Source organism: Gobius niger (assembly GCF_951799975.1).
Source record: "Gobius niger genome assembly, chromosome: 13".
Taxonomy (NCBI): domain Eukaryota; kingdom Metazoa; phylum Chordata; class Actinopteri; order Gobiiformes; family Gobiidae; genus Gobius; species Gobius niger.
The window spans coordinates 11026203-11053398 of record NC_136864.1 but is presented as its reverse complement, the minus strand read 5'-3'; the positions used below and the strand labels follow the sequence as shown (position 1 = coordinate 11053398).

At 39.6% G+C, this 27196-nt stretch overlaps 1 protein-coding gene across 1 annotated transcript in view; it reads right to left on the bottom strand.

The window, feature by feature from the left end:
* LOC306973114 (myosin IXb) overlaps positions 1–16756 on the bottom strand; it is a 47415-nt gene extending 30659 nt beyond the window's left edge. The window contains exons 1-6 of the mRNA XM_079569936.1: positions 16570–16756; positions 13532–14328; positions 2907–3001; positions 1792–1854; positions 1600–1703; positions 936–1032 (exon numbers count right to left, since the gene is read on the bottom strand). Of these exons, the coding sequence (XP_079426062.1) occupies positions 936–1032; positions 1600–1703; positions 1792–1854; positions 2907–3001; positions 13532–14299 (1127 nt within the window). The 5' untranslated portion in view covers positions 14300–14328; positions 16570–16756. The remainder of the gene's footprint in view (positions 1–935; positions 1033–1599; positions 1704–1791; positions 1855–2906; positions 3002–13531; positions 14329–16569) is intronic.
* Between the last annotated feature and the right edge of the window lie 10440 nt (positions 16757–27196).

Genomic DNA, 27196 nt, shown 5'->3' with positions numbered 1-27196 from the left:
TTTTTTCAACACTAGACTAGGCTAGATATTCCTTCTGAGATAACGCTGGGTTAGTAACAATTTATGAAACCAGGCTGGTTTTCGTAAGAAGAATTTTAGAAATCTCGTACTTGATGGGTCGGACTGTTAGCATTGGAGCAGCGCGAGCTACACGACACGCAAGGGCCAAGTCTACAGTGAAGATGCCCTTTTTAGGAACATGCTTCGTCAGAGCTGGGGAGGGGGAGCCTGTAAATCCGCCATGATTCCCCCACGACCGTAGTCATTATGATAAACGGGGCTTCGTGCCCCTGGTAGGGTCTCTCATGGCAAATAGGTCCTCGTCCGCAGTTAGCTTTGCCCGTTAGCCCGTTAGCGTCTTCTTCGTGATTCTATTAGTGTGTATTGGGGCCTCTGGGTTGGAGCAGGGAAAGCTGCAATTGTGGCTTTCTGGACAGAGACACCAGGGGGAGATAAATCATCCCATCAACACTTGTATTACCCCCAAAAGGACTACAAAAGAATGTATTAAGGTAAACAAGTTACTTAGTACTCCTTTAAAGCCACAAATGCAAAACAATTGTGTAAAATCTGCGCAAATTTTCATCAGAGGAATGAGGAGAAATATTTATAATCAAAAGCCATTTGGACACAAGCTTTTGAGCATTTCAAAAATAGGGAACATTTCAGCCAAAACTGCAGTTGCTGTTTGTACTTTTGACAAACTTATACAGTAAAAATGTACTCAGCTAATATCTGTAGCAGACTTCCGGAAGATGTGAGATAGTTCTCAACTCTGACACTGTTCAGGGCTGAAAACAGTTATTTTCAGCTGTACATATGACACAAGGTATTTTATCTGCACTCTTCCCTTTTATTGTGTACATTGAGCTCTACAAATAAACTGGCCTTGCTTTGCTGTAACTCATTTTTTACTCACTTTAGAGGCGACTTACTGTTTCTTGGTGGAGGGAAGAAAGCCGACCATCTCCATAGCTTGATGCAGCCTCCTGTACTCCTGCCCCAAGATCTCCTCATCGTCCAACTCCAGGTCTCCCTAATGACAAACACATTTCACTACACTTCCTAGATACAAACTATATTGGCTTCACTAAAGTAGTTTGTCAAACACCACAGAGCTCCTGCCATTTTTCACAATTACAGCTGAAGATTTCTCGCCAACAGATGAGACACGGTCAATACAAACGAGATTAATGTCGTCTTCTGCTGAATTATACTGAATCACAGTCACTGTAGGCTGCAGTGGCCAACGTTTCTATATTTAGGGCTTAAAGGTTGTTTAGACATTGTAGCCTGGGTTAACACAAGACAGAATCAGCTCTTGATCCAAAGCAGACCACAGCATGGGTCAAAAAGAGGACAGTGTTTTGACTTTGAGGAACAGAGCCACTACGTTTTACTGATAAAGTTACTACAGCTGCGTAAAGTACACATTTAGAAAGAGGACAAGTGAATTCACATGAAGAATGATCTAAATACTGCGTCATATTTTGTTAGTCCTCATAACTACAATATTAATGCTATTGAGCTCGTGTGGCTTTGAAATGTCCTTTGTGTCCTTTGTGTGAGAATGAGAAATGGCCGGTCTTTATGTTGGACTCGCCTGTCTGAGGTAGAGATAATCCTGCGGCTTTAGCAGATGAAACTCCTTCTGTTCGTCTTTGGAGGCTCCCACCAGCAGATAGTAGAACACGTGGTAGTTCCTGAAGGCAACAGTGCAAAGACAGACGGGTAAATTCATTATAACATTGTTTCTTTGGGGGGAAAAAATCATTGTGTTTTGATCTTTACCTCTCATTTTTTTCTCGAGACACCAAGCGGCACTTTTCAAGAAGGTATTTTTCAATAACTGCCCTGAAAGAGATAAAAAGAAAGAAATGCTTTATTATTATACACAGCGAAGGACAGTAAGGAAAGCTGTGCTAGCATAGGGTGACCAGACGTCCCAGTTTACCCGGGACAGTCTCAATTTTTAAATAGACTAAATGCATGCAATGTCATTTTTAAACTCACTACTGCCACCTCAGGCCTTACGCGTAACTGCAGGTTCTGTATTAAGCTTGTGCATGACGGCACTTCGGACCCGAAACAATTTTTTGAGGGACAGTGCAGGATTTTAGAGGCCGTTGTGGTGAACAGGTCTGAGCTCATTCTACACATTAGGACATTGGAAGGAAAATACATAATTACAATTACAATACATTTTAACAGTTTTAAACTCCGTATAGTCCCATGTCCCTATGGATTTCTTCAAACCATTGATTTGTCCCAGTTTAATACGAGTTCTGTCTGCCATTTTAATTGAAACTTAAAGTGATAGTCTGTAAGTTTGCAAAGTGAGGAAAGATTGGAATTTGGAAGTAAATAATCTAATTCCTCCCCTCTTTAACCAGAAAGCCCTTGCTTGTTTGCAAAATGAGGAGAGCGGGAACAGAATTTACAAAAGTAAACGATCAAGTTCCTCCCCCTACCTCCTGATCGGACCTGACAGGCTGGTCCACAGAAAAAGCTCGTCTGACTGGTCAACGCGGGGGAAAACTAGACTTTGATTAGTTTCTGAGATCTGGGAAGGAGGGACTTTGCAAAAATGTATATATATGTTATTACTTAGTTCACATCAAAATGCAAGACAAGGTGGTCAATTTTGCTATTTTTATAAAGTCTGTAAAACATTTAGACTTCCAGACTATCACTTTAAGGACTTTTAGCCATGTCAGCATCAAAGTCAAAGCTTCCGTAGCAAATGAACCAATACAAAAAAGACTGAAAAATGTGGTCACCCTATCACTGAATACCAACAAGTTCTTTCATGCAGTAAACATACACTTTTTCTGGGAGTGCATACAGTATTTTGAGTGCATTCTCTATTTCATAAATCCTTGTTTATTTTCTGTCGAGTGCCGTACCCTCTGATGACTCCGCTCTCTAGATAGTTGAGCTGGATGAATTTCCCAAAGCGGCTGGAGTTGCTATTCTCTTCGGTTTTGGCGTTTCCAAAAGCCTGTAAAACCAGAAGGGCATAAATATTAGCTCACATAAACATCACATCTGTACATGTCGGGCATGTTACAGGAGCTGCAGAGGAGATATAAACATTCAGCTTTTTCAGAGACTTTCCATGACTGTATGAGTGATGCGCTAAATGTAATAAAAGATCCTCTGCTAAACACCGGAAACCACAGCATCACACAAAAGTGAAATAAAAGCCGTGTTGGTAATTGCTCAACATGATGCAACTGGTGCTTTAAAGGTGCATTATGTAACTTTTTATGGGGAAAAAAAGCTGATATTTGTGTGTGTTTGACCTTGTAGTTTACCAGCAGCTGCATGCGTGACCAACATGGCGCCTTCACTCTCCATCACTGTGGTCTCTTAAGACGCTTCAGGGTCAATTGTTTGGAAGGTTTTCTCTGCTGACGGAGCCTCTCACCAGAAAGCCTACAAAACAATTGATCCTGGAGCGTTGTAGAGACCACTGTGATGGAAAGTAAAGGCGCCATGCTGATCACGCATGCGGCTGCTGGGAAACTACAAGGTAAAACACCTACAAATAGCCACTTTTTTAAATAGAAAGTTGCATAATGCACCTTTAAGTCTAAGTAATCTACAAAATAAAGCATTGTATTTTATTTTTTATTCAATTCACTTCGAGTCCTATATTTGTAAAATAAAGAGAATATTTGTGTATAGTATTTCCATGTAGCAAAGTGGTATTTTAGACATTATACATATCCTATATTCAAAACTTTCATGGTCACTTTCACATAATTGGTTGATTACTAGCTTGCAAGTCCATGGAATGGATACAAATGCTTTATAATTAGATGTGCAGTGTTTTTCCCCACAAATGTCTGAATTTACAATGTACAAAAGGAGGACAAAACAAATTATATTCCACTTCTAGAAAAAAAAAAAAAAAAAATCAGGTATAGTGCCTTCAACCTTAACCTTAACTACTGATACAGGCTCAAATGCATATTAGCAGGTTTTAAAGTTACACGATATGACCGTATGTCATGGAAAAACTTCCTTTTATAGTTTCGAGGTCATTATATTGCCAAAATAAATGCAGACATAGGTGATTTACTAAAAGCAACCACTCAATGCAGCTCACCAAAATAATACTTATCTCTCGGTCTTCCCTGCTTATTTATCAAATGTTTACATAATCGATAGCTCAACACTTAATGAGACCATATACCATGTTATCACAGAGTTAGCCGTGTGTCGGTAGCTTCATTCCTGTGAATTCTGAAGGTCTTGTTATAACAGGTCTGTGCTTCAGGTATAAGTGAGCAAGCGTTTTCTTTGTGCTTCACACAAAACAGAACAACAACTAAAGAATTTCAATTATCTGAAAGCCTTCAAAACTTCTGGGGTTTTGCCGCATAATCTCTACACAAACTGAGCTTTACAAACAGGGAAAAAGATAAAAGATATAACGAAAAATGTAAAAGGAATGCAGCTGTGGGCGAGGAGCAGGTGCTTGGCATGTCTTAAAGCAACATATGCCGTTCTATAAAAGTGAGGTAAGGGAAAGATGAGATACGAGTGGCTTAATGCAAAAGTACACTGCAAATTGACTGTTTCAGCACTAATAGGAACTAAATCTACCCCCACTTCCCACCAAAAAATAGTCATAAGGTTGTTAACAAGTACACCAAGACACCGTTTGTGTCAAAATCACTGAAATTTCTGGGATTCTTTGCACATTCCATAATAATAAAGCAAAGTAGATTTTAAAATGTAAAATATAAGAGTTTTTGTTCACATAAAAGCATTTGGACTCGACGGTGTGTCAGACATACTGTATTGTTGTTTCATAGCACTGTTTTCTGCGTTTTAATATGTTTTTAGCAAAGTAACAATCAGTTTGAGCAAAGAGGTTTTAGTGTTTCTGTGATGTCAGCTAATAGGACGGACAAAACATAAATAACGACAAAAACACTTGAAAAGAAACACGGGCGACATGAAGCTGAAGCCACAGATTTACTCATAGAAGAAAGTAAAAAAGTATTGATTTATCAAAAATTATGAATTACAGCTGATCCCCATGGTAACGCAGGACAGTCAGCGCCATACGTTTGGTAAGTGATAATGTCATTGCTTTACTTCCGGGTCTAATGGAGCTTTAACTCTATCAAACTCAGACTACTAAGCAACTATCTTGATCACTGGAAAATATTGCCAACAAAAAAATCTGTCAGAACTTTAAAGGGAACAGTTCACTTTTTTTTACACACTGAGATATGTTCATACCTGAGTTTAGACGAGTTGATGCGTACCTGTCTGGTCTTTGTGCGTGCCTTCAGTCCCGCAAAAAGACCACTGATGTTGTTAGCATTTGGCCTCTCCCAATGTATTCCTATAGCTCCAAACGGGGTGAAGTTAGAAGCTACCAAGGTCTTCAGCGAGCACGCACACAGACCAGACAGGTACGTATCAACTCGTCTAAGCTCAGGTAAGAACATATCTCAGTATGGAAAAACTGTGAACTATTCCTTTAAGCGTTGCTGAACAGTTCAACATTTCAATCATACAAATCAAATTATCTGGTGCCACCCTGTCGCCTTGCTTTTTGTCACCAAAATGTATTGACGAATATCCTTTTCAGATTGCTTACCATTCTGTAAAATATCTGGGTGCGGTGCATTCCAAATACGTTTTATGAAGATATTACTCTATAACACTCCAATGCTCTCACCTGATAATTCAAATCATTATGGGTATTAGTATTCTGGTGCTACTATGCAGGTACGTCTATATTTTTTTATGATGTCACCCTGTAAAATAGTTAGGTGGGTGAACGCTGCCGAGGCATTGTGATGTCGCTTCAGTGCTCACACCACTGCATATCATCCACTTGACATGTATCGTATTACTACATGTACATGATCACATGATATATCCCCTATCAGCCTCAACTATGTAAATGTACTGTAACTATGCACATATATGATGCTTCTCTTGACATATCTATATCAGCCTCAACTATATCTAAATACACTGTACCTATGCTTTTATCAAGGACGATTCCAAACAATACAGGAATCAAAGTCGGTTTTTAATTTCTTATTTCATCATTTATTAACTGCATTTCAAATGTGTTGTAAAAGAAGTCAATAACACTAACTCTATTCACTATAATGTGATTTAGCTGATTGCAACCTGCTGTAGAGCCGACAACAAGGCTCTTTTTAAACATCTGATCGCAAAGAAATATTAGATTAACTCTGGATTTTGCACAACGAAGGCAAATTTATACATATGAAAATATCTTAGTTTTACCAGGAGATATGATGAGCTATATTGTTCGAATATATACCATGCAATATCTGTTGTTATTTTGAAATGGCATAATCAGCAGCACTTCCCTGAAAGCAGTTGCAGTTACTTAGAAACTTAAGTATCCGTCTTACACTCCTCGGTAGAAAAGACACAAAAGTAGATAAGATTAATGTCAATAAAGGTCATAGAATGTGGATTATTGTGCAATGAAGTACATTAAAGTATTAAACCATTAGTAAGTGCATTGTATTCGTCATGTGGGATGGATCACTTCTGTTTTCCATTATTAGACGACGTCCTTTTCAGTCTCAAAGCACAAGACAATCATATGACAGAAAGTGACACGTTACAGATTAAGGGCATTATTGAATCAATGGAAGTGATATGGATCAGACAGACGCAAAAAAAAAAAGCTTCTTACGCACTTTGGGGCTTTCGGGGTGTAATAAAATGAGGATTATCTTTTTCATCGAATTAACTTAAGTGATTGACTTAAAGGGACAGACAACAGCACATCATGGTCACCATCTCCGAAATATAATGAAATATGAGTGATTTTTAGTTGAGACAAGAAATCTCCTTAAAGGGGCTAGATGCAAGTTAGCCATTTTGTACTCACTACTTCCACCTCAGGCCATTCGTGTAACTACACCTTCAATATTAAGCTCGTGCATGGCGGCACTTCGGACCCGAATGAACACTTTTCTGAGTGACAGTGCAGGATTTTAGAGGCAGTTGTGGTGAATCGGTCTGGGCTCATTCTACACCTCAGGACATTGTTGGAACATGTAGGAAAATACATAATTTTGACATTTTTAAACTCCATATAGTCCCTTTAAAGTCCCTTTATCAAATGAGAATAATAAACACAAAAGCAAGGATATAGTTGTTATAGTCCTAGAAAATTGTCATGCACATCCCAAAGATTCTCAATGGGTTAAGACCTGGACTCTGTGGTGGCTGCTTGATGTATGAAAATGATGTCTCCTGCTCCGTGAACCACTCTTTCACAATGTGAGCCCGATGAATCCTGGCATCATCTTGGAATATGCCCGTGCCATCAGGGAAGAAGAAATCCATTGAAGGAAATACCTGGACTTTCAGGATGTTCAGGTCGATAGTTAATCTAAATCTCTCTTTCTCTCTTTCTCTCTTTTCTTTCTTTCTCTCTTTTCTTTCTTTCTCTCTTTCTCTCTTTCTCTCTTTCTTTCTTTCTTTCTCTCTCTCTTTCTTTCTTTCTCTCTCTCTCTCTCTCAACCAGGAGTCTCACTTAGATTAAGAATCTCTTTTTCAGGGTGGCAACTTTTTGGTCAGGCAGCGTATTATGTGTATGTATCAAATATTGATTTTGCACTGACTGTAAAGCATAATTAACCAAAAAAACGGCTCTAGGGGAAATCTATAAAAACAAAAGACTAAAAGTTTAAAATCATAAGACACTAAATCAGGGTTTCAAGTTTGTATTGACATTCATATGTGTTCTTAATGGTTTGACTGTGGTGCTGTGGGTTAGTCTTTCGACCACAACAGGAGAGTGGGCAGTTTTGCAGTGAAAGGAAGGGCTTCTGGTGACAGTAATTGCAGCAATAAAGAGTGCTCTGACAGATTACAAAAACATAGCTTCATAGGCATTTGTATTATGTTGTTATTGAGCAAATCTCACGATAGACACAACAATGCAAGGAGTTGATAATGAATTTTCTCCATACAATTCGCAGCCCGTGTGTTGCAGAGTGTTTCCTGAGCAGAGAGCTGCCCCGGCCTGTTCCGACACGTTCTTCTGTTCCTCTTTTTTCTGAGGCTCCACAGACTACGCCCTTCACATACCAACCAACCTGCGGCTTCAGCTTCCTGCTCACATCAAACACGGACTCATGACTGAAGCCACCTCCGACCACACTTATTACCTGAGAGCACTTCACAGCTCTGAACACCAACTAGCTTTTTAAACAAGTCTCTTCCCCAACATTTGTCTTTGAATCAGATCTCGCTGCATCTTTAATTCCGACATTCACTTTATTGTTTTACTGCCAAACTGTTAAAATCAATCAGTCCTAACACCCAGGACAAGCCCTAGCTTTCTGAACTTTATTCACTGGACTAAAAATGGAGACGTTTGAGTCACATAACTGGAGCCGGCAAACAACACCATTTGGACCATTTAGTTGTAAAATTCAACCCCCGTATTAGATAACAGTGACAATCCAGTTGCGGCAGGTGTGACCAATACTTTGCTGCAGGCTGGGATAACATTGTTAGCAGGACACAATACGGAGTTACGCATTTTACATCATAATAAAAGGGAACAGTTTAAGCAGTGAGTCATGAGTCCAGAGGAACTCCCCACATGGCACAGACAAACTAACAACAAACGTGACAAAAAGATACTACAAGCCACTGGAAAAACAGATATAGTAATAGCGATAGGTTGTCAATGAAACAATGTAAGGCTGAGAATAACATGACTTACTTCAGCAACATGTTATCATGTATTTATGCTACATACTGTTTGGCCAGGCAAAGACAAGTGGTTTGACCTCCAAGTTCAATTCGTCAGTAAATCCCAACCCTTAACAGTTTGTATATTTTATGGATTCTTGCTTCTCTAAATATGCAAGACCTGACCGCGGCCTTTGACAGTGGACCACAGGATCTTATTTTACAGGTTAGACAACTCGGAGGGAATCTCTGGTACTGCTCTAAACTGGTCCAAGTCCAATCTTGAGGCAACTATGTCTCTGACAAAATTGCCATGACCTGCGGAGTCCCCCAGGGGTCAATCTTGGGACCCCTCTTATTCAACTTGTACATGCTTCCATTGGGTCAGCTAATAAACAGCAATAATGTGTAGTATACTCAAGCAACATGTTATCATTTATTTATGGATTATGCTACATACTGTTTTGGCCTGACAAAGACAAGTGGATTGACCTCCAAATTCAATTCGTCAAATCCCAACCCTTAACAGTTTGTATATTTTGTGGAATCTCGCTTCTCTAAATATCTTCCATCTAAGACAGGTTAGTTCTGCTAGATCTGAGCACTGCCTTTGACAGTGGACCACAGGATCTTACTTCACAGGTTAGAAAACTCAGTGGGACTCTCTGGTACTGCTCTAAACTGATTCAAGTCCTACCTCGAGGACTGAAATTGGCAACTGTGTCTCAGACAAAATTGCCATTACCTGTGGAGTCCCCCAGGGGTCAATCTTGGGACCCCTCTTATTCAACTTGTACATGCTTCCATTCCTTCTATGTTTCACAGCTGGCAGGTGAACATGGGCCTGTAGGTACAGCTAAAATCTGCAAAAGTCTTCATGAGGATGTGAGACAGAGAGACCGACCTCAACTCTGACAATGTTCACATCCAGGCTGAAAACGGTTATTTTACTCGTGCAGATGACAACTGAAAGTATTTTATCTGCACTCACACAGTTGCTTTTTACTGTAATTAATTCTGCTTTGAACTGTGCTATACAAATACACTTGCCTTGCATTAATCAACAATCATTACTGTAATGATTTGTAGCGTTTCATGGAAGTTCTACCTTGACAAAAAGTCATTTTAAACAAATTGTAAACTATTCCAAATCACATGTATGGTGTTATTTGAAAGTCTGAATTCCTATTATGCAACTTGCTATTTCAGTTTAATAAATACGTAAGGTTCATTCTGAGTGTTGAAACCGACTCCCTTAATCTCCCTCCATTCCCGCCATTCAAAGTGCAAATCCTTCCAGCCCAAAGCCTCTCTCCCTCTCTCTCTCTTTCACACAGCGCACAACAAAAAGGATCAATTACTAGTTTTTTTTCTAGATAAAAACTTGCTGGACTTGTTTGGAAAGGTAAAAAGTCCCGGGACATGGGAGTGTGTGATCGGTAACAAAGTGGGTCACTGGCCTTTAGAAGAAGCTGGTGACTTATTGATGAAAAGATAAGACTTTCAATGAAATCGCGTACTTCATTGTGAGTTTCCCATTTTCGATCTGACGAAATCATTATATGTCGACCAAATTGGTGTTTAATAGTAGTAACCAAAAATAATACTTTAACAGCAATAAGAGCTATTGAGAAAGCAAAAGCTGAATATTATGGAACTAGTGGTACTTCTACAAGAGCAGAAGCAATATTTTCAAGTCACAGTCATTTTAATATGGATGTGCTTTAGCTTGAATCAATGAATACCTGCAGACTGTGTAAAAGCCATTTTCTATGTCAGTGATCATTTCCCACGACATTTTCCTAGAAGTGAAACCGGTCAGTCACCTCAGCTTCCCATATCCCCAAAACCGATATTACACCAGAATCCACACAATATGACCAGGCTCCTATTGTTAGTTATGTTCAAAAGACAATACATTTGTACTTTCACCTGTTTAGTTTGATACTTGTGATGGGGACATTGTTATAAGGTCCTCAAAGAAAAAATATATATCAACATAAAACAATAAGACAACAATAAGATAAATGTCTAAAAATGCTTGGAAAGTTTATGCAGATTTTTTGTAAGTTTTGACCATCTTGAAATAAGATGATATATTATGAATAAAATAAGAGGATATTATAGGAAATATGACTTACAATGAGCCCCCAAAACTTAAAGAGACTAGATGCAAGTTGGTCATTTTATACTCACTACTGCCACCTCGTTCCCGAATTAACACCTTTCTGAGTGACAGTGCAGGATTTTAGAGGCAGTTGTGGTGAACAGGTCTGGGCTCATCCTACACATTAGGACATGGCTGGAACATGTAGGGGGATGAAAATATCTAGCTTTAACATTTTTAAACTCTGTAGTGTATAGTCCCTTTAAGAAAAAAAAGGTTCAATTGTGTGATAGTCCAAACCTAATGAAAACCTGCATACATTTCTGAGCTGGAGAAACAACATTTTTGCCAAGTCAAAAATACTAACACAAACGTGGAGTGGAAAGTTCAGTGGTTTTTCAGAAGCAGTTGCTCCAATTCATTTCATTGGAGCTGCCTCCTACATTCAGTTTAGGGATTAATTTCAAGAAAAGCAACTTTGTGAACATTGGCGGAAATGATTTTTGCCGCTGTCAACTCTGCACGTTCAGCTCAGATTCTTTCCCCATCACTGAAAGAAAACAGCTAACTGTGGATGCATGACGTCACACAGATACTAGATAAGAGTTACTGTAGTTGGTAAAGGGTTATGAACAGGGAACCGTTTCACAACAAGGCAGTGGGGGACATGGCACAAAAATAACAACTCCCCATATTGATTAATCTTTCTTTTCTTAGGAATCTTACGAATCATGAAGACGGACAAGATAAACCGCTTAGATGAGCCTGAGAGCAAACATAAATAAAATGCTTCCTACTCCACTGCCATTTAACTCATGAATTTTACATTCAACTCCAAACCAGTTGCTGTTCATGGACAGATTTTTTTTTTTCTAATTGTTTGAATGAAAAGCATTTTATCTTTTGAGTTTACATTTGAGAGAAAATACCTTTGTACTGTAAATCCAAGTACAGTAATTGCTCCTGTTTGTTGAAATCTGCACTGGCAATTATGGGCAAGGCATAACTCCATGTGACCACAATTAGGAATCAGCAGCTCAGCCAGAAAGCTTCACAAATACCTATGATGTTACTGTTGCATTACTTTCAGAGACAATTTAAAGCAACGTGCTGTAACATAGGCCTTTTTAAAGACTCATCATTCATGTGGTCAAAAGGTCATGTCAGGCTTAACACAACTGAGTAATATAATAATAGGACTGACCATTTGAGTGGTTGCAAGTCACAGCTGCATTTCTTTCGCAATGTGCCTGTCTAGAGTCTGATCATGTGTCAAACTTGGCAAAGTGTAGTTTGGAGTCAACATATTCTGAAATGAAGTTCATGCTTTTTTGGTTAAGAATTTGAAGTTTTTAATAACTTTATTGTAATTGTGCACAGTTCAAAACTAAGGTGACTCTCAGCAGATGTGATCACATACATAAAAGCCTAAGACACACAACACATGGTCTATATATAAATAGATGTGCAAATTCTTCATGTCAAGCGTGCAAATGGGAGGGAAATGCGTATAATTAGACAATATGTTGAGTAGCAGACTGAGGAAGTTATTATTCCAGTTATCTCACATGTTAATAATGTGAAATATAGCCAGAAAGAAAACCTGGATTTAAATAACTGTTATGATCTGGGGTTGCAGTTTTTAGTCAGGTCTACACTATGTGCTAGGGTTGGGCGATAAATCATATTAATTCAATGAATTCATGCTTTTAAAAACAGACGGTTTGGAAAATGTCTAAATTGTAAAATCAAGTCCTCCGCTCCATGTCCCCCCAACGTGCGGCCAATTTAGCAGCGTTTCAGACGCTCTGTAGTGAAATGACACCAGCGGAGAAGCAGCGACTTTCTGACGATCTCTGCTGCTTCACAAAGGCCGAGAGTTGTGCTTTAAGAGGAGGACACGGTGGAGTTTTCTTCCGCTAAAACAGAGTTTCTCACTTTCCTCCGGTCTGCTCCTGTGCCTTTCTCTCGCTCTGCTCTGAGCGGACCATTTAACTCCGCCCCTTTCCCTTGAGTCTCCATGGAGACGGTTGTCAATCACAGCAGAGGCATGAAGACGATAAAACTAAAACACTCCATGGCTTATTAAGAGGTTTAACTTTTGAGAGCAGACAAGGAATATCTAAAGCAGAAATACAAATGTTTAAATAAAGGGTTATGTTTTCTTTAAGGGCCTAATTGTAGCGACATTATGAAATATTAATGAGCAGGACTCTGAGCAGTTTTCTTCATGTGAAAGATCAGGAGACTTTTTAAAGTTTAACAAAATCGCTTAAAATCGTAATTGTCCAAACTGAGTAAAAGTTTTTTTTTATTTTTTGGCCATATCACCCAGCCCTACTATGTGCCCAAATAATTAGATCAGCCGACGACCTGGACATCTTTTAAGACTAGGTTATTACAACAACGGATTTCTTCTTCCCTGATGGCACCGGCATATTCCAAGATGGTCACACTCTCCGTTCATCCATACACAAATTAATGCAACACTGGATCTTTTGACATTGCTGAAGCTTATTGAAACAAAGCTAAAGATGATTCAACAAAATATTAGAGCATGGGGCCTTTTCTTGTCGTGACTTTTTATAGTCAGATATCAGCCAGACCAGATATCAGCTTAATCATAGTCTTCAGCACTTGAAGTCTACCACCTCCATATTGACACAAGTCCAAAAGTGCTGACCCCCAGTGACTTACCTCCAGGACAGGCGCCGCTCCCAGTATGGTCCGCTCCAGTCCGCTCGAGTACGTCTGCTGGCTCAGCGCTGTGAGGCAGTGCACCAGAAAACTGCTGCTCTCCGTCTTCCCCGATCCACTTTCTCCAGAGATCACGATGCACTGGTTGGTTTGGCTGCTCAGCATGTTCCTAAAGGCCGCAGCTGCGATGGCGAATATGTGCGGGCTTAGTTTACCCAGCGGCTGATTTTCATACATTTTGACGTATTTCGGGTTGTAATAAACAGGCAGGAACTTATTGGGGTTGATTGCGACGAGGATGTTGCTCGTGTACGTGTAGATTTTGTATTTGTAAAAGCGCTGACGCAAAGTCTCTGTGACACTGTCCTCGGTGACGTCAGTGAGGCTGCACAGGTCGTCGTAATCCTCGCTACTGCTTTTGTTGTCGGTGACTTGCTGAATGACAAAGTAGTAACCGGCCGTTTTGGGGTGCCATTTTTGGGTTTCCGGAGGCCACAGTAGCACCAGCTCCAACGGGAAATCATCCCAGTCCAATTCATTCTCCTCTTTGTCGCTTGTCGTCACTTCTATGAGTCTGTAAGTCTGGTTAGAGTCGAGACCCAACATGAGGACGGCGCTTTTGATGACGGTTCGCGCCGTGTCGCCGTCGGTGACCTGCAGGGGGCAGTAGACGGCGGGGTCCAGGGCTGGACGGGGGTAGATTTGGACCACGCGGGATTTGGAGGGGCCATGGTCCAAGCGGTTCCGAGCGCTCATCCTGAACCACATAGGCCCAGCTCAGCATCACTTAGCACCCACTGGAGAGACGGCAAACAAAGAAGAAGAAAATCACAGCAGAGTTAATTTACTTGACTAATAAAATCTGTCAGTTTTCTGTTAACCCCCAAAAGAAAAAGCATCAAAATTGCAACAAAAATGAAACATAAACACGACAAAAACGTGCCGGAAAAGCAACAAGAATGTGACGAAAACACAACAAAAAAATGCAATGAAAAAGCAACAAAAACTGACAAAAACATGGCAAAAAAGTTCTGATCACTTTTGTAGGTCTTAGCTTTCAAATGAGGCATTACACTGCTGCTCTCCAGTTGAGAAGCTTTTAGATTTGGGTAAAGCCGAACAGGTGCTTGGTTCAGGTAAGAGGTTTTAATAGTCTGAGGTTAGGCTGCACAATATATCGCAAAAAAATACTGTATCGTGATATTAGGTGATGCAATATCCATATCGCAACATCACTAAAGCTTTCATATGACTGAGAAAGACACATTATTTGTGAAAACTTCACCAAAAACAAAAACTTATAAATGTATAAAAGTTCAGTCTTAAAGGGGCTAGACGCAAGTTTGTGATTTTATACTCACTACTGCCATCTCAGGCCTTATGCGGAACTGCAGCTTCTATATTAAGCTCGTGCATGACGGCACTTCGGACCCGAATTAACACCTTTTTGAGTGACAGTGCAGGATTTTAGAGGCAGTTGTGGTGAACAGGTCTGGGCTCATTCTACACATTAGGACATGGCTGGAACATGTAGGGGGAGGAAAATACATAATTTTAACATTTTTAAACTCCGTATAGTCCCTTTAAGTTCAATTTAACCTTGTTTTGGTCCTGATGTAGTGTTTATGAAGTCTTGTTTCGACAAATTTGCTTACGATTTGTGTTTAAAGCAATACTAAGTAACTTGTTTACCTTAATAAACCCTTTTCGTAGTCCCTCTGAGGGTAATACAAATGTTAATGGGATGACTGGGGGGTCTTTCATCTCCCCCTGGTGTCTCTGGCCAGAAAACCACAATTGCAACTTCTCTGCCTACGGGTCGGAGCCACCAATACACACTGATGGAATCACAAAGAAGAGACTAACAGGCTAACGGGTAAAGCTAACTGCGGGCTAGCGCCACTTAAAACAGTATTTACAGCCAAGTTTGAGTGAAAAAGAAAAATCCCATTATATAATTGGATGTACAATATCCCTCTCTTCCTTTGCCTTTTCTGTCAGCGTATTATTTACTCTCACGGACAATTAATAAGTTAAAAAAAACTTGCTACGACACCTGCAGTTGCGCTTACAGCCTCTAAGGGCAAGAGTTACTTAGTACTGCTTTAATTAGAATGGAACATATCATGTTGAAATGGTTATATCGCAATCATATTGTTATCGCAATATTGCACAGCCGTATCGCATATATCAAAATCGTTCAGCCCTAGTCTGAGGCCTGGTTTAGACCTCCAGTACCTCTGCTTTACTATTATCTGTCAACAAATGTCTCATGTATGACTCAATAGTCCTGTTTCGTCCTGTATAGTTCATTCATAGTTAAATTCTGGTGTCAAATTAGGATTTGGTTTACACATTCATTTCGGCCGACCTCATTATTACTTCACACCCTCAAAGCAAATGAGTTATTATTAGAAAGATAAACACAGTGGAGCCACAGTGTTTTCCAATAATAACTAAGAACAGGCGATCCAATACATATCCAATAATGACACTTTTCTTCTTGCTAAAATGACTGAATTATTCTGTAACTTATACTGTGTAGAAATCTTAAGTTTTACTAAAGGTTTAAAACTAATAAGATGAGAAAACGTGAATATCAGGACAACAATCACAATAAACCATATCTAAGCCTGAAGTATACGGTCTACATAGTTTCATTGCTAAAGTCTAAAGAGTACATTACCAGGAATAAACAACAAATCAGAGTTAAACCCAGTGTTAAACAAGGTCAAACAAGGACCATATACTAACAATCAGAGCAAAACAATCCTAAACAGGTCTAGTAAAGAATAAACAAGGACTGAACTAAGTCTAGATGAGCCTCAATGTAACACATAATGAGTAAAGCAGGACTAGGCTACACCTGACCACACAGGTAACCCACATATTTGACATACTTTGCTGCGTATTCCAGTGGCTCAAATTGGCAACATATATAATCATTGCAACACTTACTCAAAATGCTGACCCCACGTGATTAAAAAATAGCAAATCTTGTGAATGACGCTTTAAAATCGATCTGCAGGTACGCTCACCTTTCACGTAAACCACTTTGTCAGTCCATCTTGCGCAGAGAAGCCATTTATGACAGCGCACAGAAGTTGCCACTCCGGTGTGATCCGATTGCACAACTTTTTGGGGGGAGAAAAAGCGCGTGCCAAACTGTTTTTGAGTCACACTGCAATCCTTGTCCTCTCCGTGGCAAAGTATTTCCGCGTAATTTTTGCAGAGATTATAGTCTTAATTCGCTGTTTTTTACCTGAGAAAGTGGGATTACCGTCTCCCCCGCGCCGCCCAGCTCCAAAAAAAAAAAAAAAAAAAGAGGTTGTGCAGCACTTCCTAGATTTCTCCACACCCTCCCACACGCGGAGAGGTAAAGATACACGCGCAATTCTGCTCTTTTGAGTGAAGGTTTGACCTCCACGAGCTCCAGCTGTGAGTAAAGCAAAATTGCGATTAGTTTCAAATGTAGAAAACTGGAAAAAATAATAACTTAAGCAATTACCATACTTGCATACATACGAAGGGAATGCCACGCTTATAAAAGGGAGTGGTACTCGGACTCCCTCTGGTGGCAGTTGTCGGCATTACATGTAGAAGAACATTGTAAAAGAGAAGCTGACAGTGTGGTTGAAATAGCAACTTAGCCATTGATAAGTAGTTTGATTCAAAGCAGCATACAAACGCCAGTGGAGAGCTTTGAAAGTGATTAAAAAAAATAAAATAAAAAATCATAAACATGACCTATCGCTGAGGCTATCTGAGGTAAACGTCCTCAGGTCAGATATTTTTATGTTTCTGATAACAGTTTATTCATAAACCATTACAAAAAATGTGTTATGTATTCTTTTACCTCATCCTTAGATCTTTAACCAATCAAATTTTCTCCAGTTTGTCCAAGTAGGAAAATTTGTCATGCATTTAATCCATCCTTCGACACCACTGGACGACCCGTAAGGAGCAGTGGTCGACAGCAGTGCCGCGCCCAGGGACCAATCTCCATGATGTGGGGCCAGGATCACCATGTTTTTAGTGGTAGGGGAAATCAGAGAACCCAGAGGAAGCCTATGCAGACACGGGGAGAACATGCAAACTCCACACAGAGAGGCCCCGTCCTGGTGGGAATCGAACCCGGGATCTTCTAGCTTTGAAGCAGAGGCGCTAACCGCTGTGCTACCGTGCCGCCCCATTTCACCCAAATCTAAAAGCTTCTTGTCCTGAGAGCTTATAGCCTATAAGCCAGTGTAGTGCCTAAACTCATCTAGCTTCTTCCTTGTTATAGTCATTTTTGTTGCGTTTTCGTTCAGTTCGTGTTACATCAAACTCAAAGATTAAATGCGGCCAAAACGCTACGAACATGCAAAGAAAACATGACAAAAATGCAACAAAACAACTAAAACGTGACTAAAAATGTGACAAAAACAACTTGAAATTGACCACCAAAAGAGGGAAGAAGCTTAGCTCACTTTTGTAGGTCTTAGCTTTCAAATGAGGCTTCACACTGACCGATAGACTGTAAGCGCTCAGGTTAAGAAGCTTTTAGATTTGGGTCAAGTCGAACTGGAGAAAATTTGCTCGGTTAAGAGGTAGTAGAAGTAGTGCTTTTACGTTTACATTTTTATTTGGGAACTGTATGGGGCCCAATCATATGTTGCCAGATTGTATGGCAAAAAACAGTATGACCTTTGTTTGGATACCTGAGGTTCTGAGCTGAAACCATTAGCGTGATGCACATATTCACAATTTTAATATCAAATTTCAGTTTTTATCTTTATCATCCACTCGAAATGCTTGTTATTTAAGTTTTTATTGATTTTTCTGTTTCAGTGAGCAAAAACAAAGTGGGGTGTCGATGATCGGAAGATCGGGGGATCGAATCCTAGCTCCCACAGGTGCACACTTCACCTACCTCTCGTGTAAGTGAGAGTGTGGATGGGTGACTGGTTCCTTCCTTTCTTTGGGTCTAATGAAGGTGGAAAAGGACTATATAAGTTGAGACCATTTACCACAAATAATAATAATGAATGATAACAATGATAGGCCTAATAGTTGAAGTGTCACCGCTTTAAAACGTCTCACAGATGAATCTTGAGTCTGAGGATGATAATCTGATGATGGTGCAGTTTCTTGTCTGTAATTGGCCCTTCTGTCGTCATTCCTCTTCTTCTGACTGTGCGGACATCTGGTTGTAAAAAAAAAGGTGCTTAAAATAAACTAGAAAATATGCAGCGGAAAGCAGACATTTCGGGGATGAAATTACGATTATTACCGGGGAATGTTGCGTGTCCTGAAATTAGGTGTAGGAGTTGGATTAATTGAAGACTGGAAACTACTTGTACAATGAAACTCCAGTCAACACACAAAGATTGAACCTCTTAAACCCTCTTTCTCCAGTTCAGCTTTACCCAAATTTAAAAGCTTCTTACAGCCGACAGGCCACAGTAATCTGAAAGCTAAGACCTACAAAACGCCATGCCACTGTTGTCACTTTTTCGTCCCATTTTTGTCACGTTTTGGTTACTTTTTTTTTTACTTTTTCATCACTTTTTGTCATTTTTGTCAGGGTTTTTAATGTTGTTTTTTTGTCATGTTTTTGTGGTCTGTTTTGTAATTGTTTTCACTTTGTTTGTCTCACTTTTGTCGCTCTTTTTGGATGCTCTTTTTTTCAAGAAGCTCTTCCTGGAAACCCATATAGTAACTGAATGCTCTTGGTTCTGCTGGGGGTTAAGAGGTTAAAGAAATTCCAGGGAAACTGTGGTGTAGATTTAGGACAAATACTTTTGATTGATTCATACTTATTTCTTAGATAATGAAAAGTTATTCCCCTTGAGTAGAGAAAAAAGAATTGTGTATGAATCTCCTTTTTATTATTGTAAAGGGGAAGTTTGTGTAAGCTTTCCATCCATCTTAGTAGGACATTTTGTTTCTATCTTCAGAGGCCTCTTCTTGCTCTTATAGTCCAAATCCAAGACCGGAAAACACACAAGCTCGAGATATATTTTATGTTACATTTTGTCTACAAGAATGAAAATACTCAACACAATCCAGTCGCCGATGTTTGAAAATCTCTGTCTCAAACACACTTACCAGATCCTTTACATGGGGTGATGATCCACTCAATACATCCCTGGTCCTCTCTGCTGTCGTGTATAGGAACTGCTGAGGTGCCACAGTGTGTCCCAATTTGGCAGAGTCCGCTGATGCAATGACAGCTTATTACCGCGTGAAGGATTGAAACGTGTGTAAAGTTTTACTCAGCAAAAAATCACGAGACATTCCAGCTTGAGATGGGCTGATGAAACTTTCTATGTTTGGCTCATATAGCAATACAGTTCAATAAAGTAGCCACACATATCCAGCTACAGGGCATTCAAAAGTTTATTGTCAATTATTAGAGAAATGTGCCTTCAAATACTGTATTGCAAAGAGACAAACAGTCCTGAGGTGAAGTAACTTGCTGAAGGAGCTTGTTAGTCGAGCTGTAGGTGTCACCCTTGTTCCTGCTGGACTGAGCCAGTTTTGTTTTTTACACACTGAATCCAGTTCAGTAGGCACAGGAATGAACAACCAGGAAATTTAGCCCATGAACTATTTCACACACATCATCCTAACCAACAAGTTTGCCTGAAGAAAAAAGTATTGAAAGATAATTTAGTGAACTATATAACAGTGATGATTTTCAGCAATTTCTATGCCAGATATGAAAACTACTGACATGTGCATACAGTTTATAGTTGCCTCTAGTGTTAGACAATATCTAAATCACAAATTACTTTATCTTTCATCACCCTTCTTTGCAGCTAAAGAAATTCATGTTGACTTGAGTACTTAATGTCCTTGGCGTCTGGACTTGCACTGGCTTTTACAGCGACATTCCTGTTTGTTTTACAGATGTCTTGAGTCGTGGCGTCTCCTCGGTCTCTTCGGTCGCTGGTATGTCATACAGATGCGATACATGGGCGTCATTTTTTCTTGTCAGACACTGAACTTAGCCACTGTGAACAGCTCTGTGTGCAGTGCTCACCAATGAGCTAAGTCCTGCATCTTCAGAAAAGTCAGTTTGGGATGGACCGCCTCGGACAGACGACGCTGCGGTGAGGGAAAACATAACAACTTTGACAGAGATGTTTCATTATGAGCAATTACACAATGACTATTAAGCACCTCAGACAATATTTGACCTTCCACCTACCACCAGGCCGAGATAAAGACCAAATCAGGTCAACACTGGGTCTACAATTGGTTTATTAAAGGCGATGTATCACAGCTGATCTCCATGGAAACGCAGGACAGTCAGCGCCATAATGGGGGATAACAGGCGGCTTTCCATGGCAGAAACTGATCAATATCTATGTCTAAAAGTTTTAAATTACATAATTTTCAACTAATTATCTTTCGGACCAGCAGCACTTGCACACACACTGAAAGTTTCAAACACTGACTCTGCATCTTTCATTCTCCAGAAGACTTTTTGTAATGCATTATGTTAGATCTGAAAGATAATCACTGTTCATGTCATGCGTTTGCATTTGAGGCAAAATACTTGTAATATAGCTATTAGGGATGTAACGATGCACTCAAGCCCTGATTCAATTAGATTCTCGATTTTTTTTTACTCATTAAGTGTCCGTGAGAGTAAATACTACACTGACAGAAAAGACAAAGGGAGAGAGGGATATTGTGCATCCATTAGACAATGCTGAGATATTTTTTTTCACTCAAACTTGGCTGTAAATACTGTTTAAGTGGCGCTAGCCCGCAGTTAGCTTTGCCTGTTAGCCAGTTAGCTTCTCCTTTGTGATTCCATTAGTGTGTATTGGGGCCTCCGACCAGGAGACAGGAAAGTTGCAATTGTGGTTTTCTGGCCAGAGACACCAGGGGGAGATGAAAGACCCTCCAATCATCCCATGAGTACTTGTATTACACCCAGAGGGACTACGGAAAGGGTTTATTAAGGTAAACAAGTGGTCCTTTTCAGCTATTTCTATGCCAGATATGAAAACTACTGACATGTGCATACAGTTTATAGTTGTCTCTAGTGTTAGACAATATCTAAATCACAAATTACTTTATCTTACATCATAAGATAAAGTTCTGCTTTAAGTTCCCAATTTCATATTATTATTTCTTTAAACCTTTGTTTTTTACTCACACAATGAATGAATCATTAAAAACATAAACATCTTTTGGTTATAAAACACCAAAAGAGGTTTATTTTATATCAACATCTGCATTTTTGTCATTGTAACAAAGAGAACTTTACATTACACTTTTTTTTAAATATCTGTACTTTTGTCCTTGCATAAGACTAACAATTCTTTTGTCTTTTACATCGCATCACATTTTAAGCAGTTTAAATCGATTTAAAATTTTACATTATTGATGAATTGTTACATCCCTAATATGAATTCTTTTCTGCAGTATTACCCGTGGTTGTAGTAATCCCTGTTGCCTCTCTGTGACAGGAAGAAAGTGAGAAGTAGCTTTGCAATTTGGCTGCTGGTGGTGTTTTTGTCACATGACTCACCCAAAAAATGATTGTTGATTGCTGTGGGAACGATCCTGGCGACGAACGACCTGACACTCATGGATAGGGCTGGATTGCAAATTGATAAATAGTCAGGACAGGGGTAACTTTAAAGCATGAAACACTGAAATTGTCTATATAAAGCCGTTTTGAAAGTCTTACTCCGTCTGCATTAGGGCGGCCCACATGCAAATCCTCAACAGTAACTTTTAGAGATAGTGTTTCTCCTTGTTGTGTAAAGTCCTGGCTTTGGTTTTGTTCATGGATACTCTCTCTGTGCCTCAGGACATGGATCAGCCTCAGCTTTTGGAGTCATGACATCACCGCGCCGCCAAAACAAGCTAATATTCCCGCTAATATATAGTAAATATGCGTAAAACAAGGGAGGTCACACCTACTATATACATGTAGATATTAGTCTGGGTATAGTCCTGTGTGAAGTCCTGGTTTAGCTTCTTGTCTTTGAATTTTGATGCTTATTTCACTACATGCCTGAACTGTGGCACATCCATTGTGAAATCTGCTTTTGTATTTCAATAAATTAACAAACTTTTTTGGACCCACGACTGACGAACAGGTTATACTATGATGAAACGACCTACTCTGGTTTCAGAAAGTTCAGAAATTATACACACTCTACAATAGCACAGAAAAAAAGGAAAATACAAAGCAAAAAAGATCATAGTTGTGCTGTTGTTTTTTGTTCTATTTCTTTGCCATTAATAGTTAAAGAAATGAAATGAAAAATCGCTATCTCCCGACCCATCTTTCTTGCCGTGTCTCTGAAATCTCAAAACAAGCCCGTAGCAGGAGTGGCTTCAAGCGTATCCGTGTCTTGCCAGCGTTACCTGATCTGTGTTGCCATTATGTCATTTTTCAGCCTGGTTTAAAGAAGAAAAAGCCACCTGCAGCCTTTGTCACGCCGACTGCATCTCCCCGTGTCCTCCGAGCGCGATGAGGGCCAGCCAAGCCAGTTACAAGGCTCTCCAACAACAACAACTCGTGGTAAGCCTGTGCAAAACTCACACCTGTGACTCTGAGGACATTTGGGGAGAGCCTTTTACCTGATTATTGTATCTACCACTGAATGATAACTGTTTTGTCCTCAGTATATTGTAAAAAAGCAAGTCATTTGTAATTTGCTCCGTGAAAGTTGTGCTTAGAAACTCATGCCTGTAGAAAAGGTGTGAAGTTACATAATGTTTAAGGGAAGTTGAGATTCAGATCGTTTTAAACCTCTTCCCGATGCGCCGCAGCTGAATGTTTGACTGAATTGACCCTCGCTGTTGCAAATTCCCGTAGAAATGATCATAATTTAGACCCTACATCTGATCGTTTTCTGTTTACAAGCAGTGAAAGAGGAAGAGGGGATGTTAACCTCTTACCCTCCGCCTAAACCGAGCGCACTTTCTCCAGTTCAGCTTTAACCAATTCTAAAAGCATCTTGGAAAAAAAGAGTCAAAATAGTGAAAAAATTTAGACGAAAACAAGGATGGAAATGCAAGAAAAGAGCGACAAAAATGTGAGAAAAATGCTGATGAAAAAGTGACAAAAAAGCCACAAAAGAGCAACAGAAAAGGGACAAAAACGCAACAAAATAGCAACACAAACGTGAGAAAGAAGTAGTTGAAAAAGTGACAAAGTAGTAAAAAATTTAGATGAAGATGAGGATGAAAATGCAAGAAACAAGCGACAAAAACGTGAGAAAAATACTGATGAAGAAGTGACAAAAACATGAGGAAAAGATGACCCAAAAAAATTATGAAAAAGCAACAAAAAAGCCACAAAAGAGCAACGGAGAAGGGACAAAACGCAACAAAGTAGCGACACAAACATTAGAAAAAAGGAGTTGAAAAAGTGACAAAGTAGCAAAAAAAATTAGACAAAAACGACGATGAAAATGCTCGAAAACAGCGACAAAAACAGAATAGAAAAGTGACAAAAAAGCCACAAAAAAGCAACAGAGAAGGGACAAAAATGAGATGAAAACAAGGATAAAATGCAACAAAAGTGACAAAAACCTGAGGAAATTACTGATGAAAAAATGACATTTTTTTTATAAAAAAGCACACAAAAAAGCCACAAAAGAGCAACGCAAACGTGAGAAAAAAGCTATGAAAAAAAATGTCAAAAACGACAACGCTTGGATTAATTTTGATGAGTTTCATAGGTCTTTCACATGAGGTGTTACTCTGGCCTTTGATCTGTAAGCTCCAATGGAGAAGCTTTTAGATTTGAGCTAAGCTGAACCAGAGAAAATGCACTTGGTTAAAGCAGGAGGTAAGAGGTTAAATTGTTAGCTGTGATCCAAATCTCATGTCTTTCCAAACACATTTGTCGAAACAGTACTTCACAGGGATGAGTTTAAAGCGACATTTCACAACTTTCAGGAAGCAAAACTCTCACGGTACGATACAGTAATGACAAATGTTGGCTTTTACAATATACTGAAGTACAAAACATGTTATTCCACTACCAGAAACAAATCACATAAAGGGCCTTTAAGCTTTTCACACACCTCCATGATAAATTCTATGGTCTAGGTTAGTCTTATCTATCCCTGGCTTGTAAATTCTAGTTCATTCCGTTTCCCCCGGCTTATCCCCCGGCCTAAATCAGTCCATGTCCGGATTTAGTCCTTGTACTCACTGTTCGAGCGCTGGTCCCGTTGTCCCCTGAGTGCGAGGTGTAGATGGAGAGAAGCAGACTCGAGAGGGAGGTGTGGAGGAGCGGGGCGGTCCCAGGATGGAGGGGGAGAGAGAGAGAAAATGGGGGAGGTAGAGAGAATGAGAAAAGGGAGAGATGGCGGAGAGAATGAGAACACTGGTGGGACAGGTGTGGAATGTCCTCCCTCCCGATGGGACGGTGTGGGCGTATTTACCCCAGTGACTCACCCAGGTTTAGAAACATGAAGTATAATGAAGGAGGCTGTGGGAGGTGATTTATTACGCATTAAAATGTACTGGCTTTGGGTTTTATCTCCACTTTCCGTCTATTTATAGTTCCAGGCTCTGTTTTAGCGTTTCGCACAAATGCCCCTGAAGCCTTATCTCGTGTTGGAGAGAGTGCAATGCTTTTGGGGTTGCAGCAGGAACGTTCCTAAAGCGTTGATCATTTGGAAAACAAAGTGCATCAACATCCTGTATTTCTCCTCCCTTTATTCTCAGAAGTCACCAGTTCAATATCCGTCAGATCTCCGAAGATTTGTTTTGTAATTAATGTTTTAAGATCAAGATTCAGACCACATAAGGAGCAGAAGACTGAAATATGTTCACTATTTGGCATTATTACTATTGTCTACAATTGCAGCTTCAAACTGCTATTTTTATTTCATGTCTGGCAGTTTATCTTGTATAGGGCCTCATTTCCTAGTTATCCAGAGTGTTGTTGATTTCTGGAGATTATTATATATTTTTTTTTTATTCATGCCGTCCTTATATTTGAAGAGTTTAGTGGCGCTAGGCTAGTGCTAGGCTAGCGCATGTCTATGGTAACTAGTAGCCTGCGTTTAAAACCTCTTTAAAATCATGGGGTCGTCCTTGAAACGTTGCCGTATCTGATTTGTAGAAAGAGTGATCTGCAACCTAGCAGATCACTCCACCGCTGTGTAGCCTACAATCATGAAGCTGATGCTGCTCAAATATAAGTTATCTTAAATGCAAAGTGGTTTTATTTAAAAAAATATTCAGTCAATGCAGACATTTATATTGGTAGTCTGATGTTATAAGTGATTTGCCTCAGGTGCACTGTGCTTGGGTCAGACTGTTTTTAATGCAGGCTACTAGTTACCATAGACATGCGCTAGCCTAGCACTAGCCTAGCACCACTAAACTCTTGCATGAATTTAAAAATATATATATCTCCAGAAATCAACAACACTCTGGATATCTAGGAAATGAGGCCCTATGTCAAAAATCAATGAAATATCTCTTTTAAAGGTGCCTTATGTAACTTTTTATGTGGAAAAAAAAGTTGATGTTTGTACATATATGACCTTGTAGTGACGCAGTGGCTGTATGAGTGGTCAGCATGGCGCCTTTACTTTCCATCACGGTGGTCTTTACAACGCTCCAGGATCAATTGTTTTGGTTTTCTAGTGAGAGGGTCAGTCAGCAGTGAAAACCTTCTAAACAATTGACCCTGGAGCGTCTTAGAGACGACTGTGAAAAAAATGATCTCCATTGTGTAATTGGATGTACAATATCCCTCCCTCCAAACACAAGTATACTACTATATAAAGTATCGATACTTGGTGTGCAGCAAAAAAGTATTGCGATCTGATCCGATATTCTGTCCCATCCCTATAAAATACTATATCTTCACTATAAATGAATGTTGAATAAACATTAAAGCAGTACTAAGTAACTTATTTACCTTAATAAATCCTTTCCGTAGTCCCTGTGGGGGTAATACAAGTGTTTATGGGATGCCTCTGGCCAGAAAACCATGTTTGCAACTTGACTGCCACCGGTCCGGAGAAAGCAATACACACTAATGAAATCACGAAGAAGAAGCTAACATGCTAACGGGCAAAGCTAACTGCGGGCTAACGTCACTTTAAACAGTATTTACAGCCAAGTTTGAGTGAAAAAAAATATTTCCATTGTATAATTGGATGCACAGTATCCCTCTCTCCCTTCGCCTTTCCTGTCAGCGTAGTATTTACTCTCCAAGACAATTAAAAAATTAAAAAATCGTAACTTGCTACTACACCTGCAGTTGCGCTTATGGCCTCTAGGGGGAAGAGTTACTTAGTACTGCTTTAAATAAACTGAAAGCCAAAACAAAAACACAGTATTTTTTTTTTTTTTACAGATTCAGCTCTTTTATAGAGGATTTAAAATTAAAAGAAATGTTCTCTGGAAAAGGCTCGCAACCCACTGAAAATGGTTCCGCAACCCCCTTTTGGGTCCCGAGCCACCAGTTGAGAACCACTGCTCTAAACTGTTTGCACTTAGGGTTTGAGAGCAACAATTTGATTTATCTGTATTATCTCTATAAGTGGTAAAACTGACATTAAATCTAACTTTGACTTTGAGCTTCCATCCACACGCTCCATTTTACTTCCGCTCGTGTCTGATGCCGACGTTAGAACAGGTGGAGCCTTAATATTTCATACAAAGTCATTAGAGCGG